The 15,798-nt window shown below is 39.1% G+C and overlaps 1 protein-coding gene across 2 annotated transcripts; it reads left to right on the top strand.

Moving 5' to 3' along the window:
* The first annotated feature begins 386 nt into the window (after positions 1–386).
* On the top strand, positions 387–4,045 carry LOC121811625 (SNF1-related protein kinase regulatory subunit beta-3-like). Of its 2 annotated transcripts, XM_042212500.1 has the most exons (3): positions 412–521; positions 3,290–3,387; positions 3,469–4,045. In XM_042212500.1, exons 2-3 carry the CDS (start codon positions 3,316–3,318, stop codon positions 3,778–3,780), a joined length of 384 nt encoding a protein of 127 aa, XP_042068434.1. In that variant the 5' UTR covers positions 412–521; positions 3,290–3,315; the 3' UTR covers positions 3,781–4,045. The 2 variants fall into 2 exon arrangements, 1 of the variants encoding a protein (XP_042068434.1); XR_006052736.1 differs by lacking the exons at positions 3,290–3,387; positions 3,469–4,045 and adding an exon at positions 3,124–3,258 and having other exon boundaries at positions 387–521.
* Positions 4,046–15,798: the final 11,753 nt, after the last annotated feature.

The raw sequence follows: 15,798 nt of genomic DNA, 5'->3' as shown, positions 1-15,798 counted from the left end.
CAAATGTAAAGGATAAAATTTGGACTTTAGTCTTCACCATACTACAGCTTTGGTCCACTTTTCTATTTACATTTTTGTGATACAATGCAATTTTAGAATAAAATGAATTTGTTATCTTTTTCTTTTTGTTCTTGTATTACTCAAAATTATGAACCAATTTTTTTATAATAGTATTTAACTAAAATTAGTTATTTAACTTATTTAGGTAGTCATTTATGTTATGTTTTGGGCATAACTATGAAATTGGGCCTGATCTAGCAATATGGCCGAATCATTCACCTTTCCATTCAATTCTATTGAGCCCATTCACTTTACTAGAATCTGACCAACTCATTTTTTAATTATTTAGTATTTATTTACTTATTTTTATGAGATGATTCGAATATGAAAATTGTTTGTCATGACTCATGAGAATATTGTAAATCGTCTCTCCCTCTCTCACGCACGCACGCACGCACGCACGCATAGAGACACGCAGAGTGATACGATTCTTTTGAGAATCTATCGGCGGATTCTACAAGGTAGAGTAACATTTTCACCTTATTTCTTATGCAATTCAGAAATAAATTTGTGTATCTTCTTTTACGCGTTCCGTAATTTGTCATGAATTATTGGGTTTTAAAGTATATTTTTCTCTGCCACTCTTTCACCTGTACCATTATTCAGGTACAAAAACTCGATGTTCAAGTTCTTGTTGGAATTTGGTCGGGGATTAAATTGAATTCTGGAATTTTTGTCTTCCTTTTCAAAGTTTTATCTTGCTCGTATCATCAATTTCGTGATTTATTGGATATCCTCTTTACCGTGTGTGTCTAATTTGTCGAATTATGTGATGGCAATTTTTTGAAATATTGCATGATAGTAATAATTTTTCTATTCAGACGAACTTTTGGGTTTTTGAAATTTAATTTGAAAATTTCCGGCTTGAATTTCTAGGGTGAATTATTTTTAGCTTGTCTTGCTTATCTGAAGTCATTGTTCGAGTTGTTGCTGCAGCAAGTGGAAGATACATGTGCCAATACTGCCTTTAGATTTGTCCTTTTTTTTAATTTTCATGAGTCTTTTAGTTTAATGATGTCACTGGATTAATTTTGTTAGAGAATGGAACTTGCCCTGTCAATGCTTTCATCGTTAGTAGTATGCTAGATGCTTGATGATCATGAAGGTTCAAAGTTAGTTTTCGGTTAACATTTGCTACTTAGCTATGCCCTGTTCCATCAGTCTTGGAGAAAATCAAAAGATAGGACTTTTTATACTTGGTCTTCAGTCTTATGTATGGAAGGCAAATCCTGTTGAAAAATTATTACCTTCAATTCTAGTTGAAATATATCAAATGCTCAAAATAATATGTATACCGGTTCATAAAAGTAGTATATATCAGTAACTAGATCTGAACGTATGAACCGTAGTGATTTTATTCATATTTGAATGGTGTATGTGCATTGCCATAGAATTTTATTGCAATATACGGATGCTGTAATGAGTATGAATACTGGTTCATAACAGTATTATGCCAGTAACTAGATCTTAAGAAGTAAACCATGTTCAATGAATACAGTGTATATGCATTGTCATGTGTCTGCAGGGAAACCAAGTAATCTAAATTGATTTAAATGTTGTTCCATGCTTTCTAGCTGCATTAGAAATGTGCAGAAGTGGAGATAAAGCTTCATATTTGTTTTCTTCTGCTCACTCATGACTCATGAGTATGAGCTCACCGAGATATTTGTAATTTTGCTGTTGCGAGCTCCTCACCCGTCCCTCCTATACATAGGGCCAAGGGCTGTAGTTAGTTTGCTGAAAACAAATTTGTTAGATCTCTACTTTTGCAGCTCCAGATATTGAAACTCCATGTGAAGTAGGCTTCGAGGTCATAAGTCCATTTGCGATATTTTATCCTCTTTATTGGCTGTAGTGACTAGTGTTCTCAGGTTGGAAAGAAGTAAGCAAAATATTCACCTCTCCCTTTAGTTTAGAAAAGATTACGATCTTTTATCTGCTCTATTTTGGAAGAGCTTAACCTTCCATTTTTCATCTAAGTACGGAAGGGTGATAACTAACTGCAAGAGGTCAAGAAGAATTACTCGTTGCTGAATACAGAATTTAGTAGCACATCTTTATTTTCCAAAAGAGTGTTTTATTTACTTAAATTAGATTATAATGAGTGAGAATTATCTTTTCTCAAATCTCTAGTCAAGGTCTACTCCTGAACACTCAGAATGTAATGAATGGTCTATGGAGATTCTTTTTGTCAACTGTTTTGGGTAACAACACTGTGGGCCCATTTCGATGTATGAATTATTTGTACATGACGTAGTTATATAATATCTTATACATGAAAGGGTATTATACTGTCTTGTATCAACAGATTTTCATATGTATTTGTTCTGTCAAATTTAGAAATGGGATATCACTATGCCTTGACACTTTTATCATATAGTCATTGTACACTTTATCCTTTTTGGTAACCTCTGAATAGAATCTTAATTTGGAATATATACATATGATGGTGCTTGCATTTAACTTTAAGGAGCAGATAAACTCTTTGTGAGATTATTATAGGTGAAAAGAATAACTATAATACCAAGGAAAATCTATAATCCATGCCAAAAAATTAGTTGAATTCGAATATCATCTGTATTAGTTGCATACTATGTGAATTTATCCGCATAAAGAAGAAAATTAACGTGACTTCCATGATTCTCCAATCCTGCATTTTTGAATTGCATCTAAGTTATCAGTTAAAGGTGATAGTGATTTACCTGAACGATTTAGCTGGACGAGATGTGGGCCCCAACATATACTTTCTTATGATGTGTTCTTTCTGTCTTGTCTTCTACAACTTGCATTTTTTCTCTCTGCACCAAAAATGATAGTCGCCTTGTATGGTGGATGATATTCACTGTAACTCACGATATAGCTAACACAGCATGTCAGTTTTTGTTGGATTCTCGGCTGTGTATATGTTGGCATATCCCGGCTCCTATACCAAGATCTTCTTTTGGTTTATTACCAAAATATATATGCACTGGGGTCTTCTTTATACATGATTGATGTAATTTTAAGTACTACTAGTATTAGTGAATTTATGTCTCATTAATCAAAGTTTGTTGCATTCACCAGCAATCTTTGTGGCGTCATGTTAAACTCTCTAAAACTCTCTCATCAGATCTGATTACGCGGTGTGGAAGTGGTGCTCAATTTGCCAAATTCGATGCTTGATAAAATTTAGTGTCTATAGCATTATTCCGACAATTGGTAATTGCAGAACTCTCTATTCTTATTGCAGCTGAATAATTCCAGAACTGCTAACAGATGGAATTTTGCAATATTTTTTCAGGCTCCTTTGTCCCAGAAACAATGAACCACCAATATGGTGAAGACCAAGTAAGTCTAGAAAACCCGTTCCAATTAGTTGTGTGTGCGTGCCTTCTATCAACTCACTCGTAAAATGACACTGCTTTGTAGGATCGAGTGAGTGTAGCCGGATTTGATATCCCCAGCTCTCCCGAAGCAAGTTACAACAACGTCTACCCTGGAAATGAAGACGAGGGGCGAGAACCACCATCCCTACCTCCCCATCTGCAGCATACTTTGTTGAATCAACCTACGATGAGTGATCCTTGTGCACCCCTCCCATCACCACAGAATGTTACACTAAATCATCTTTACATAGAGAATCGAGAACATCCTCGCACAGTAGTTGCACTTGGGGTCACTCATCGTTTTCGTTCAAAATTTGTCACTGTTGTGCTCTACAAACCTGTTCCAAGAAGATGAAGATAAAGCAGCAGCAGCAAGAGGTGATTTTCTTGATCACGGACCTCACCATCTCCTTAATTTGGCCTTTCTTTTATTTGTATCATTGTTTGAGTAGTGGTAGTAGGACTTAGCAAAACTTGATTTATTTAGCATTGAAATTTATGTTTCATCAGGTTGATGTGGTGAAAATTTATGTGTTAATTAGAAATTACATGTGAAGTATATAAATAATTACAGTATTTAAATAGTTTGAAATAGATCGGATGCAGTTAATTGGGCCTAATTATGATTTGGTGTTCCATAGCCTCTTTCTGTAATTAGACGAGTCGAGTCATTAACTTATGTTCATATTTCATACCAAAAGGATCAAATCGAATTAATAAATTTAAACTAGGGAGTCGAGTGAGAATTTTCACTTAATTTTAATAAAGAACATTTTAACAAATACTGTTGTTCCTTTTAAGAGAAGAGAACATTCCTTTGCTCTTTAGCTCTTTTCCATTTTATTCCACCAGAGAGAAATTGATTTCTTTTCGGAGTATTCAATACCTATTGTGAATTCATTACCTTTTCAAGAGGAGTGTGAATCCCTTAAACAAAAAATTTATATTTATATCGAATTTAGTGATGAAATTAATCATTAAAACCTCAATATAAAAAAGGAGATTAAAAAATTGAGTTAATAAGTCACTTTAGTTATTTTTTCATGGAAAATAGGTGCCTAATATCACGAAACTTATTAAAAAATTATTTTTTTCCTACGAACTTTGAACTTAACATCCGATTAAAAATTAAAAAAAATATTTTCCCACTTCCCAAAAAATTATATCCGTTTTCTACCCACTTTTAATTATTTTTCAAATTTTCCCCCCAAAAATACACATTTTCATCTATAAATACCCCCACTTTTACACCCAAAAATTCACACCACACTACACAATTCTCATCTACATTCTCTCATTTCCATTCTCAATTCTCAATCTTTCTTCCACTCCAACAACATAACAATGTCCGGCCACGACGATCACTCCCCTCCCACGGTTGGAACCCCGAGTGGTTCGGTTCACAACCGTTTCCTAGTCCGGAAACCGAATATTCGGCCCCTCCTCAAACCCAAGGTTCGGAAGTTCGGGATGGCTACCGGCCTTACCCGATCGACGACTAAGATGCCCCCGAAGGGCAATACGGGTGGACACCCGAGCCTAGAGCGAGGTCGAGTGGCCCCTCCCAAACTCGGACTCTTCCTACTCGCGGTGTACGCACACCGTACACTCCGGCGGAGATGGAACAATTGTTCAAAGCGTTCTAGTCAATCTCCGAAGATCCGGAGGTTGGCACGAACCAATCCGGCGATCATTATTGGTGGAGCATCTGTCGCCGGTACAATAAAAACCGGTCGGCTGGAATAATCGAGCGCAACGAGAGTATGGTGCGCAACGCCATATACAGAGTTAATGAAGAAATCCAAAAGTTCCAGGGGTATTACCTCCAGGAAGAGCGGTCGGAGCGAGGTCGACATCGTCAGTTCCGCCTTGTCGACCTACCAATCCATGAACTACAAGTCGTTCAAGTACCTCAACATTTGGCAGGAGACGCGGTCGCATCCGAAGTATAGGGGATGCGTAACATCCTCCTCTAGCGGCTCCTCCAAACGGTCAAGGTCGGTATCCCTATCCGACGCCGGCTCCGAAGACGTGGCTAGCCAACTTGCCGGAGCTAACTTGAGTAGCCCTGACGCCGGCCCGAGAGGTTCCCAACGCCGACCGCAAGGAAGGAAGAAGGCGGCGGCCAAGCGTCGTCGCGCCGCGACTCCATCCGCTCCCGTTCCCGCTCCCTATGTGCCACCTCAACCCCCCACCAACTCGTTGTGGGGGGTTTTGGCCCAACTCAATTTGGCCGATAGGTCAAATATGACCCCGAGCAACTTCGATCGCATGTGACGATGATACGGGGTCTCCAAAGAACGTTGGAGGTATTGCCGGATGATGACTAGTCTTCCCCGGATGTAATTTTTAATTTTTAGTTGTTTAATTATGTAATTTTCATTTTTTAGGATTTTAATTATGTAATTTTTATTTTTTAGGAATTTAATTATGTAATTTTTAGTTTTATTGTAATTTGTAATATTATTTCGGGTATTTTTAATGAATTTTAATTTTGTGGAAATGTTTTTATTTAAATTGAATAATAGAATGGTGGGACCCTTGTGCTCGTCCTTACGGAAGAGCACGGATGTGAGTGTTGTGCTCTTGCCTAAAAGCAAGCAGAAAAAGTGGGGCCGGGTGCACATCCGTGCTCGCTGGCAAGAGCACGGATGTGGATGCTCTAACACGTCAGATTTATTTCTTTATTTTTTAAAGTAAATGATAAAAAGTATTAATCTTTCATTTGATTCCACTCCATGTGTCTTCTGTTATTGATATAGATATGTCCGTTGAAATATATATTGAACAGTTGGATTTTTACTAACAAATTTTGTTCTTTAAATCGTGGAAAAATATGTGACATCGACTCTAAGAAAAGAGATTAGAGAGTGGATAATGCTAGTGATCGTTATTACTCCATTATCAGTGAAAGAAAATGGTGAATTATGTGTAAAAATAATTAATATATCAAGGATAATATATATTGTGAGGCAATCTCTACAAATGTAAAGAGGTTAATATTTGTTAATATATGATGAAAATGAAATGATTAGGAAGAGAGAGGATGTAAATGGAGGATAACAAACAAACAAATAGTACTACTATGTAATAAGTCATAAGTACGGATGCGAATTGAAAGGCTATCATAATGATACGGTATAGAAGAGTTTATCAAAGGATACCAATCATAATGATATGATACGGTATAAAATTATTTTAATCTTATAGTAGCATTAAACAACAAACTCTAAATATCTTTAAATTACAAATCATCCATAAAAATACTAGGATAATAACAATGTTATTTGTAAGATCTTATATTAGTTATATGTATAACCATATAAGCATTAACAGATCAAGTTTGGGCCGAGAATGGGCCTAACCTAATTTAGTAAACAAATGGCCTGCTCTACCGGCCGGTGGGCTCTCAGGAAGAAGAAAGGTGATAAAAAAACTCTTGTTAACAATATAATAACCATCAATAAACTTACACCACCAAGTTTACAATAGTAAGCAAAAATGTTTTACTAATAACATTAATGCATTTAACAAATGTGACTTGTTAGCACATACATACAGAAAGAAGGACAAAAGAAAGAGATGAAACCATGGCAAAAGGATGAAGATAAAAGGAAATCCTAACAAATACTGTGTGGAAAAATGGATGACATAAACCATATTCAGCAGTAGTAGATGGTCTGATTCAATGAGAATTGAATTATAAGCAATCACCCAAATTTGCAGTGAACAGAAAGAACACAATTAGATTCAGCATCATTTACTAGGATTTAAGACACAGGTGTGGTGTAGTGTATCAACTTCTTCATTAGCAACTTCATCTTATCTCCAAACTCAGCCAATACCAGAGACCAGTCAAATACCTATGTTTCCAAATTCCAAAGGCAGAAATCTCTTGGTGCTAGAAAGCAAACTCATTTTGTCATGATTTTCCAACTTCATTCCAACATCTAAAACAAGTACTTATTGCCAATTCCAAAACACCAAGTTGTGACTAGTTAGTTACATTATTACACTGCACACCAAACTAGAAGAATATAAAAGTCCAAAAATAAAGCCTTCAACAAATGCCCACCCCTGCGTTAATGAACTAGACATTGATCTTTTCTGACTCATCCATCAAACAATCCAAAGCATGAACGAATTTCGTAAGCCAATAATTAATACTCCCTCCGTCCCAAGATAAGCGACTCGCTTCTTTTTTGCCCTCGTTTTGAAAAAATGATATAAAATAGTTAGAGTGGAGAGAGAGTAAAGTAAGAGAGAGAATTATGTAGAGGGGAGTCTTCTCTACATAATTCTTACTCTCACTTTACTTTTTTTCCACTTCAATTATTTTATATTATCTTTCCAAAATGAGTGCGAAAAAGAAGCGAGTCGTTTATCTTGGCATGGAGGGAGTATCTTAAACCAACCCCAGATATCACCTCACCAATTATCCATTCCGACTTATACAAAACCTCTCCTTAGCTACCTTTCAATTAACTCAAACAAGAATAACTGACACCATTATGAACAACTGCGCATTTGTAGCTAGTTTTTTTCATTCTTATAAAAGAATTAAATTCACAATTATGGCTACATAAAAACCCATCAAGAAAACACAACCAAACACTTTGGAGTACATATTACAGCGTGTGTTTATTCACAATAACTACAGTGGCCCGATTTCTCACTAAAACCCCTTTTCAAATTATTAAGAGAGTAAATTCAATGCGCATAGGGAAAACGCGCAGTTGATTCCGGAGTGGCAAAATTGCAAGAACGAGATTACATTAAAAAAAGATTCAATTTTTATGCCATCTGTCAACAACTAAATCTAGCACATTTTTGTCAACAAAATAGTACTAAAAGAAATGATACTGGTAAATTAAAGCTTCGGGAAATAATTAGTAGTATAATTGAAGGAAACAGCCATTCTCATTGTAAATAAAAATTCTTGAATGCATTGGTATGGAAAGAGGGGATATAAAGGTTTACTTTAAACAGTGCAAAACTAAAATACTACTTGAGCATGATTTTTAAAGGGGGTAGGTTTTTCTGAGAACTTTGATGAAATATTGTAAAATTTGGACCTAGTCTAACCGAAAATACAGTTTTTCATAAACTGTGATTCATATCTGAGTAAATAGATGTGGGTAATTCAAATAATTAACTAATAATTAAGCTGCACTATGTATAAAGTAATGTACTGTACTAGTAATTAATGAAATTAAAATCATTTAAATATCCTTTACATCTTACTCTTACTATTAAGTTACCCGGGGCCACACCCCTAGTTGTTATTGGTGATTATTTTGAAGAATTTCATATATAAATTAATCTAATCTTATACTAGTATCAAACAAACAAGTTCTAAATATTTGTAAATTACAAATCATCCAGAAAATTTATAGTTAACAAGAAATTAAGAATATCAATGTGTAACAACTTATAAGTTACTAGTACTATATAACCTTATAATAAGAATATTTAGGCCTGTACTGATTTAGTAAAAAAATGCCTGCTCTATGGGCCGGTGGGCTCTCAAGAAGAACACTGGTTTTGCAGATAACAAAATTATTAGAGCATCTCCAATAGGTTAGGACGTCAAATAGCCCTCAAATAGCCTTCACACTGCCACATCATCAGCACTACAATTCTCATGCCACATCAGCTTGCCACATCAACTGGACATCAAATAACCCCCACATAGCCTTCACACTACCTATCCACATCACTAATAACAATTATATAATTTAATTTACACTCGTATCAACATACGGAATTTAATTTACGAGACAAATACGGAAAATTCGAATAATAATATTAAAATTTAAAAAGTACATTAATTTTAAAAAAAAGTACAATGATTAAAAAAATTACATTTAAAAAATTACATAAATTTGCATAAAAACTAACGCCTTGCAATCCTCCGCGCCCACAACTCTTCAACTAAATCCTTTTGCAGTCGAATACTCGTTAAAACAAGTGGTGCGAATGAAAATGAGGTTCAACGCGCGTATATATAGTGTTTTCGAAAAAAAAAAATTAAATCCGACGCCGGTTTGGCGCCGATCCGGGACGCACAATGGCGCCCGTGAGGATCGGCGTCGGAACCGGCGTCAGCGCGGGAATCGGCATGGCGACGCCGATTTTGACGCCGATTTCGCCGACGCCGGTTCCAATGGTTCGGCGTCAAACCGGCGTCGGCGAAAAATCGGCGTCGCGGTGGTGACGCCGGTTATTGGAGATGCTCTTAGAGAGTACTAAAACAATACAGTACAATTGTAAATTTGTAACAATATAGAACACCACCTAGTTAGCAAAAATGTTTTACTAATGACATTAATGCATTTAACAAATGCCACTTGTTACCACACACATACACAATAATAGTAAAACTCAGGTGTAGTGAATCAACTTCTTCATAAGCAACATATTATCTCTTAATTAGTGCAACAAAACAAACTCATTTTGCAATGATTTTCCAGCTTCATCCCAACAAGTTTAGGTACAGTACATTATTACACAACACACCAAACTACAAGAATAAAAACGTCCAAAATAAAGCCTTTAGCAAATGCCACCCCTGCATTAATAACTTGGAACATTGATCATTTCTGACTCATCCATCAAACAATTTAAAGCATGAAAGCTTTTCGTAAGCCACTAATAATATCTTAAACCAACTCCAGATTTCACCTCACCAATTATCCACTCTACTACTTTATATCAAATCCCTCCTTAGCTACCCTTCAATTAACTCAAACAAGAATAACTCTCACCAACTCATCCACCATTATAAACAACTGCGCATTTGCACTTTCTTTCATTCTTATAAACGGTGATATTGATATATACAATTGAAGAATTAAATTCACAATTATGGCTACATAAAAACCCATCAACAAAACACAACCAAACACTTTAATAGCTACTACATATTACAGCGTGTGTTAATTCACATTAACTACACTTGCCCGATTTCTTACTAAAAAACCTTTTCAAATTATTACGAATGTAAATGCAAAACTATTCAATGTTTATGCCATCTGTCAACAACTAAATCTACCATATCAATCTGCAGTTCCATGAAACACCACAAAATTAATATGATTGCAAACTAAAGCTTTGGAAAAATTATAATTGAAGGAAACAGCCATTGTATTTTGTTATTAATTGTAACCTGCAAGTTTGGATTTTATGTCACTATGTTAGTGCAGTATTTGCATATATTTTCCCGTTTTCTTTTCTTGAACTATCACTTCAAATTCGCAGAGTACGATGGATAATTTAGTAGAAGAAATTAAAATTCTTGAATGCATTGGAGTGAAATGGGGATTGTTGGAAATTCGAGATCGGAGCAAGATCAAAAACGATTCAAGAACACGAGGATATAACGTGGTTCGGCCTTTCGAGCCTACGTCCACGGGAGAATCACGAAACACCTTTATTTCTCATTATCGAGGTTTACAATCATACAACTCATGAGTACACTCAAGAATCAACAATCTATCTTCTCTCAAGAACTCACATCAAGAAACGAAGATGATACTCACTTGATTCCTCACAAAGATAATGCACTCACTCTCTCAAGTTGTTGATTGTGTTATGAGCTCTCAGCTGAATCTCTCGCTCAATTCCCAGATTTGGAGATGCTCTTCTCTCAGCTAATATGTGCAACACGGCAATACTTATAGGAATTGCATTACTTCATGCAGTTGAAACAGTCGCTGCAAGTCTAACAGCTTAGTAGCCGTTGCACAACTAAATCTTGAACTCTTTCTTCTTGATCATGTGTTGCACACTCCACGCTCGGTTCCCATGCACGATCACTCGTTATCATCTCAAAACTCCTAACAATCCTCCACCTTTTGAGATGACTCAAATACTTCCTTCTCTCTTCTATGACTTCTTTCCGGCCACTCCTTCCTTGATCATCTTCCCTTCAAATTCACTAAGTTCATATAACCTTTGAACTTGTTGTCCTATGTTGATCCCATTATTGCTCAGCGTCAATCTTGACTATTCTTGTCAGTATACAATTATTCTGACTCCGAGAATCATCTCTAGATTCTCCTCCATCACTTCCTTGATCAGCTACAACGCCTCCACCGGACGATAAAACCTCCACCTAATCTGAATCTTCCCCGTTCAGAATTGGAGTTGCTGATCCCTAGAGATATGACACATCTCTCATGAGTGATATTTCAATTTCTGTCAAGATTTATGCCACCTTCATCGCTTAGGATCGCTGCCTGGACCGCAGAGCCATATACACGGCCTCATCGGTTTGACACTCTTGCAGAGCTGCTGCACCTTCAGGATCCTCTTCGAACCGCTAACGAGCACGACGTCGTCGACGCTGCTCTTATTCATCTTCGCATCTCTCATTCGAGATCTCCAACAGACCGAGCTTCTCCTTGAGTACCTCGATTTCAGATTTTGCATCATGCAGCAGATCATTCTAAGTAGACTTCTCTGATTCACGTGCTTGCTCAGAATTCCCTTGATCAAGTTTCAATCCCCTTGATCAAGTTTCTTCATCATTGAATCCACTTGATCAAGAGAGCCTGCAGCCTCACCAATCACTTGAAGCTCTCTGGGATTCGACGAAATAATTCGTAAGCCTGCTCCATATCCTTACCCCTCGCGTACCCTGAGACCATTGAAGTCAATGAAACGACATCCTTCTCAGGCATTTCATCGAACACGCTCAGCTCCATGGCCAAATCGCCACACTTGACGTATCCCGACAACAAGGAGTTCCAAGAAATCACATTTCTCTCCCGAATTTCATCGAACACCTTACGCACAACCACCTCGTTGAACGTCACGAATCCGAATCCCCTGGACCTTCTCACGATCGATGATGGGATCAGAAATCCTCCAAGATTTCTTCGTATTCTCCCTCAGCTCGTAGCTGGCATTGCTCTGATCACCAAGCACCTAACAGCTTCCTCTGCCTCCTCAAGATCAGAGACTCTTCGTGGCTTCCGAATTGAATTTCTTCATCTCCTTTCTTGTTGTAGCCATGATCTTGCGTCTTTCTTTCCTTCGAAACTCTTCTTCCCACAGACGACGCCATTTGTTGGAAATTTGAGATCGGAGCAAGATCAAAAACGATTCAAGAACACGAGGATATAACGTGGTTCGGCCTTTCGAGCCTACGTCCACGGGAGAATCACGAAACACCTTTATTTCTCATTATCGAGGTTTACAACCATACAACTCATGAGTTCACTCAAGAATCAACAATCTATCTTCTCTCAAGAACTCACATCAAGAAACGAAGATGATACTTACTTGATTCCTCACAAAGATAATGCACTCACTCTCTCAAGTTGTTGATTGTGTTATGAGCTCTCAGTTGAATCTCTCGCTCAATTCCCAGATTTGGAGATGCTCTTCTCTCAGCTAATATGTGCAACACGGCAATACTTATAGGAATTGCATTACTTCATGCAGTTGAAACTGTCGCTGCAAGTCTAACAGCTTAGTAGCTGTTGCACAACTAAATCTTGAACTCTTTCTTCTTGATCATGTGTTGCACACTCCACGCTCGGTTCCCATGCACGATCACTCGTTATCATCTCAAAACTCCTAACAATCCTCCACCTTTTGAGATGACTCAAATACTTCATTCTCTCTTCTATGACTTCTTTCCGGCCACTCCTTCCTTGATCATCTTCCCTTCAAATTCACTAAGTTCATATAACCTTTGAACTTGTTGTCCCATGTTGATCCCATTATTGCTCAGCGTCAATCTTGACTATTCTTGTCAGTATACAATTATTCTGACTCCGAGAATCATCTCTAGATTCTCCTCCATCACTTCCTTGATTAGCTACAACGCCTCCACCGGACGATAAAACCTCCACCTAATCTGAATCTTCCCCGTTCAGAATTGGAGTTGCTGATCCCTAGAGATATGACACATCTCTCATGAGTGATATTTGAATTTCTGTCAAGATTTATGCCACCTTCATCGCTTAGGATCGCTGCCTGGACCGCAGAGCCATATACACGGCCTCATCGGTTTGACACTCTTGCAGAGCTGCTGCACCTTCAGGATCCTCTTCGAACCGCTAACGAGCACGACGTCGTCGACGCTGCTCTTATTCATCTTCGCATCTCTCATTCGAGATCTCCAACAGACCGAGCTTCTCCTTGAGTACCTCGATTTCAGATTTTGCATCATGCAGCAGATCATTCTGAAGTAGACTTCTCTAATTCACGTGCTTGCTCAGAATTCCCTTGATCAAGTTTCGATCCCCTTGATCAAGTTTCTTCATCATTGAATCCACTTGATCAAGAGAGTCTGCAGCCTCACCAATCACTTGAAGCTCTCTGGGATTCGACGAAATAATTCGTAAGGCTCCATATCCTTACCCCTCGCGTACCCTGAGACCATTGAAGTCCATGAAACGACATCCTTCTCAGGCATTTCATCGAACACGCTCAGCGCCATGGCCAAATCGCCACACTTGACGTATCCCCACAACAAGGAGTTCCAAGAAATCACATTTCTCTCCCGAATTTCATCGAACACCTTACGCACAACCACCTCGTTGAACGTCACGAATCCGAATCCCCTGGACCTTCTTACGATCGTTGATGGGATCAGAAATCCTCCAAGATTTATTCGTATTCTCCCTTAGCTCGTAGCTGGCATTGCTCTGATCACCAAGCACCTAACAGCTTCCTCTGCCTCCTCAAGATCAGAGACTCTTCGTGGCTTCCGAATTGAATTTCTTCATCTCCTTTCTTGTTGTAGCCATGATCTCGCGTCTTTCTTTCCTTCGAAACTCTTCTTCTCACAGACGGCGCCATTTGTTGGAAATTCGAGATCGGAGCAAGATAAAAACGATTCAAGAACACGAGGATATAACGTGGTTCGGCCTTTCGAGCCTACGTCCACGGGAGAATCACGAAACACCTTTATTTCTCATTATCGAGGTTTACAATCATACAACTCATGAGTACACTTAAGAATCAACAATCTATCTTCTCTCAAGAACTCACATCAATAAACGAAGATGATACTCACTTGATTACTCACAAAGATAATGCACTCACTCTCTCAAGTTGTTGATTGTATTATGAGCTCTCAGAGCATCTCCAGTGGGCGGACATCCCACTAGGACATCCACTAGGACATCCCAAAAACACCTTCTGCCACGTCACTAGGACTTCCCATCCCACTGCCACGTCACTAGGACATCCCCTCCTATGTCCACCCTTCCCACTAGGACATCCCGCAATAAAAAAATCACAATAATTTAATTACGTAAAAACGGAAATATAATTTTGACACGGAATACGAGAAAGCAAAATACGGGCAAAAATACATTTTCATAAAATATAAAAAACACATAGTTAGAAAAAAGCAAAATACATACTCATTCAAAAAAAAGAAAAATACATAATCCAACATCCCCAGCTCACTCCGCGCTGTCCTCGTCGCCCGTGCCGCCCCCGTCGCCCGTGCCGTCACCGTCGCCCGTGCCGCCCCCATCGTCCCCTCCGCTAATCTCGGCGCCATCATCTCCAATGGGGGGCATCCCCAAATCGCGCCGACATCCATCGATGACATCCTTCAGCATCCTCTTGTACAACGGATCGGTCGTGCTATGCCACCTATGCATGGTTCGGACCAAGCTTGTCGTTAACTGCGCGCGGGCGAGGCGGTCGATATCTTCTTGGGGAGCAGGGGCCTCCGATTCGACCTCGAAAGACCCGCTACCGCCGCTGGTTCCCCTAGCCCTCCGCCGACGAAGGCGAGAGTCTGATTGCGGTAGCGGGGACACTTCGTCGGCTTCCGGGAGCTCGTGCGAACCAGCACTGCTGCTGTATTCACCGGAAGCGTTGATCTTCGTCCGCTTCGCCCAGCCCGATTCGACTCCCCCATAAAACTTTGGGGAATCCTTCACCACGAGAAAGGCCTCCCACTGGTCGAATTGTTTGAATTTCAAGGCTTTGTCAGGGTACTGAGCAAAGGCATGGTTCCGGACATCCTCCTCAGACATACCGCTGCTTGCCTGGCGGAGGTTGTTTTGGTAGAGGCCAGCAAATCGACTAAGCTTAGGCCTAAACCGCTCCCACTGTTTCCGGCACTGTTCGGGAAGGCGACGCTACGCCCCAGCTGGTTTGTGTGTGTGGTAGGCTTCAGCGATCCGATGCCACAGTCTGTCAATATGCTGGTTGGCACCGACATAGGGATCCTCGACAATTGCAATCCAAGCCTTCGCAAGCGCGACGTTTTCCCACTGGCTCCAGATCGTCCTCTTTCCCGTCTCCTCATCCTCCTCCTCTGCCACCGTTCGTGAGGAAGACCCTGGGGCTTTCCCCTTGCCCTTGCCACGTCCCTTCCCCCTGCCCCCGCTCATAT

The sequence above is a fragment of the Salvia splendens genome, chromosome 7 (assembly GCF_004379255.2).
Source record: "Salvia splendens isolate huo1 chromosome 7, SspV2, whole genome shotgun sequence".
Lineage (NCBI taxonomy): Eukaryota > Viridiplantae > Streptophyta > Magnoliopsida > Lamiales > Lamiaceae > Salvia > Salvia splendens.
Note: the sequence above shows the minus strand (reverse complement) of the source record. Positions and strands in the feature narration are given on the sequence as shown.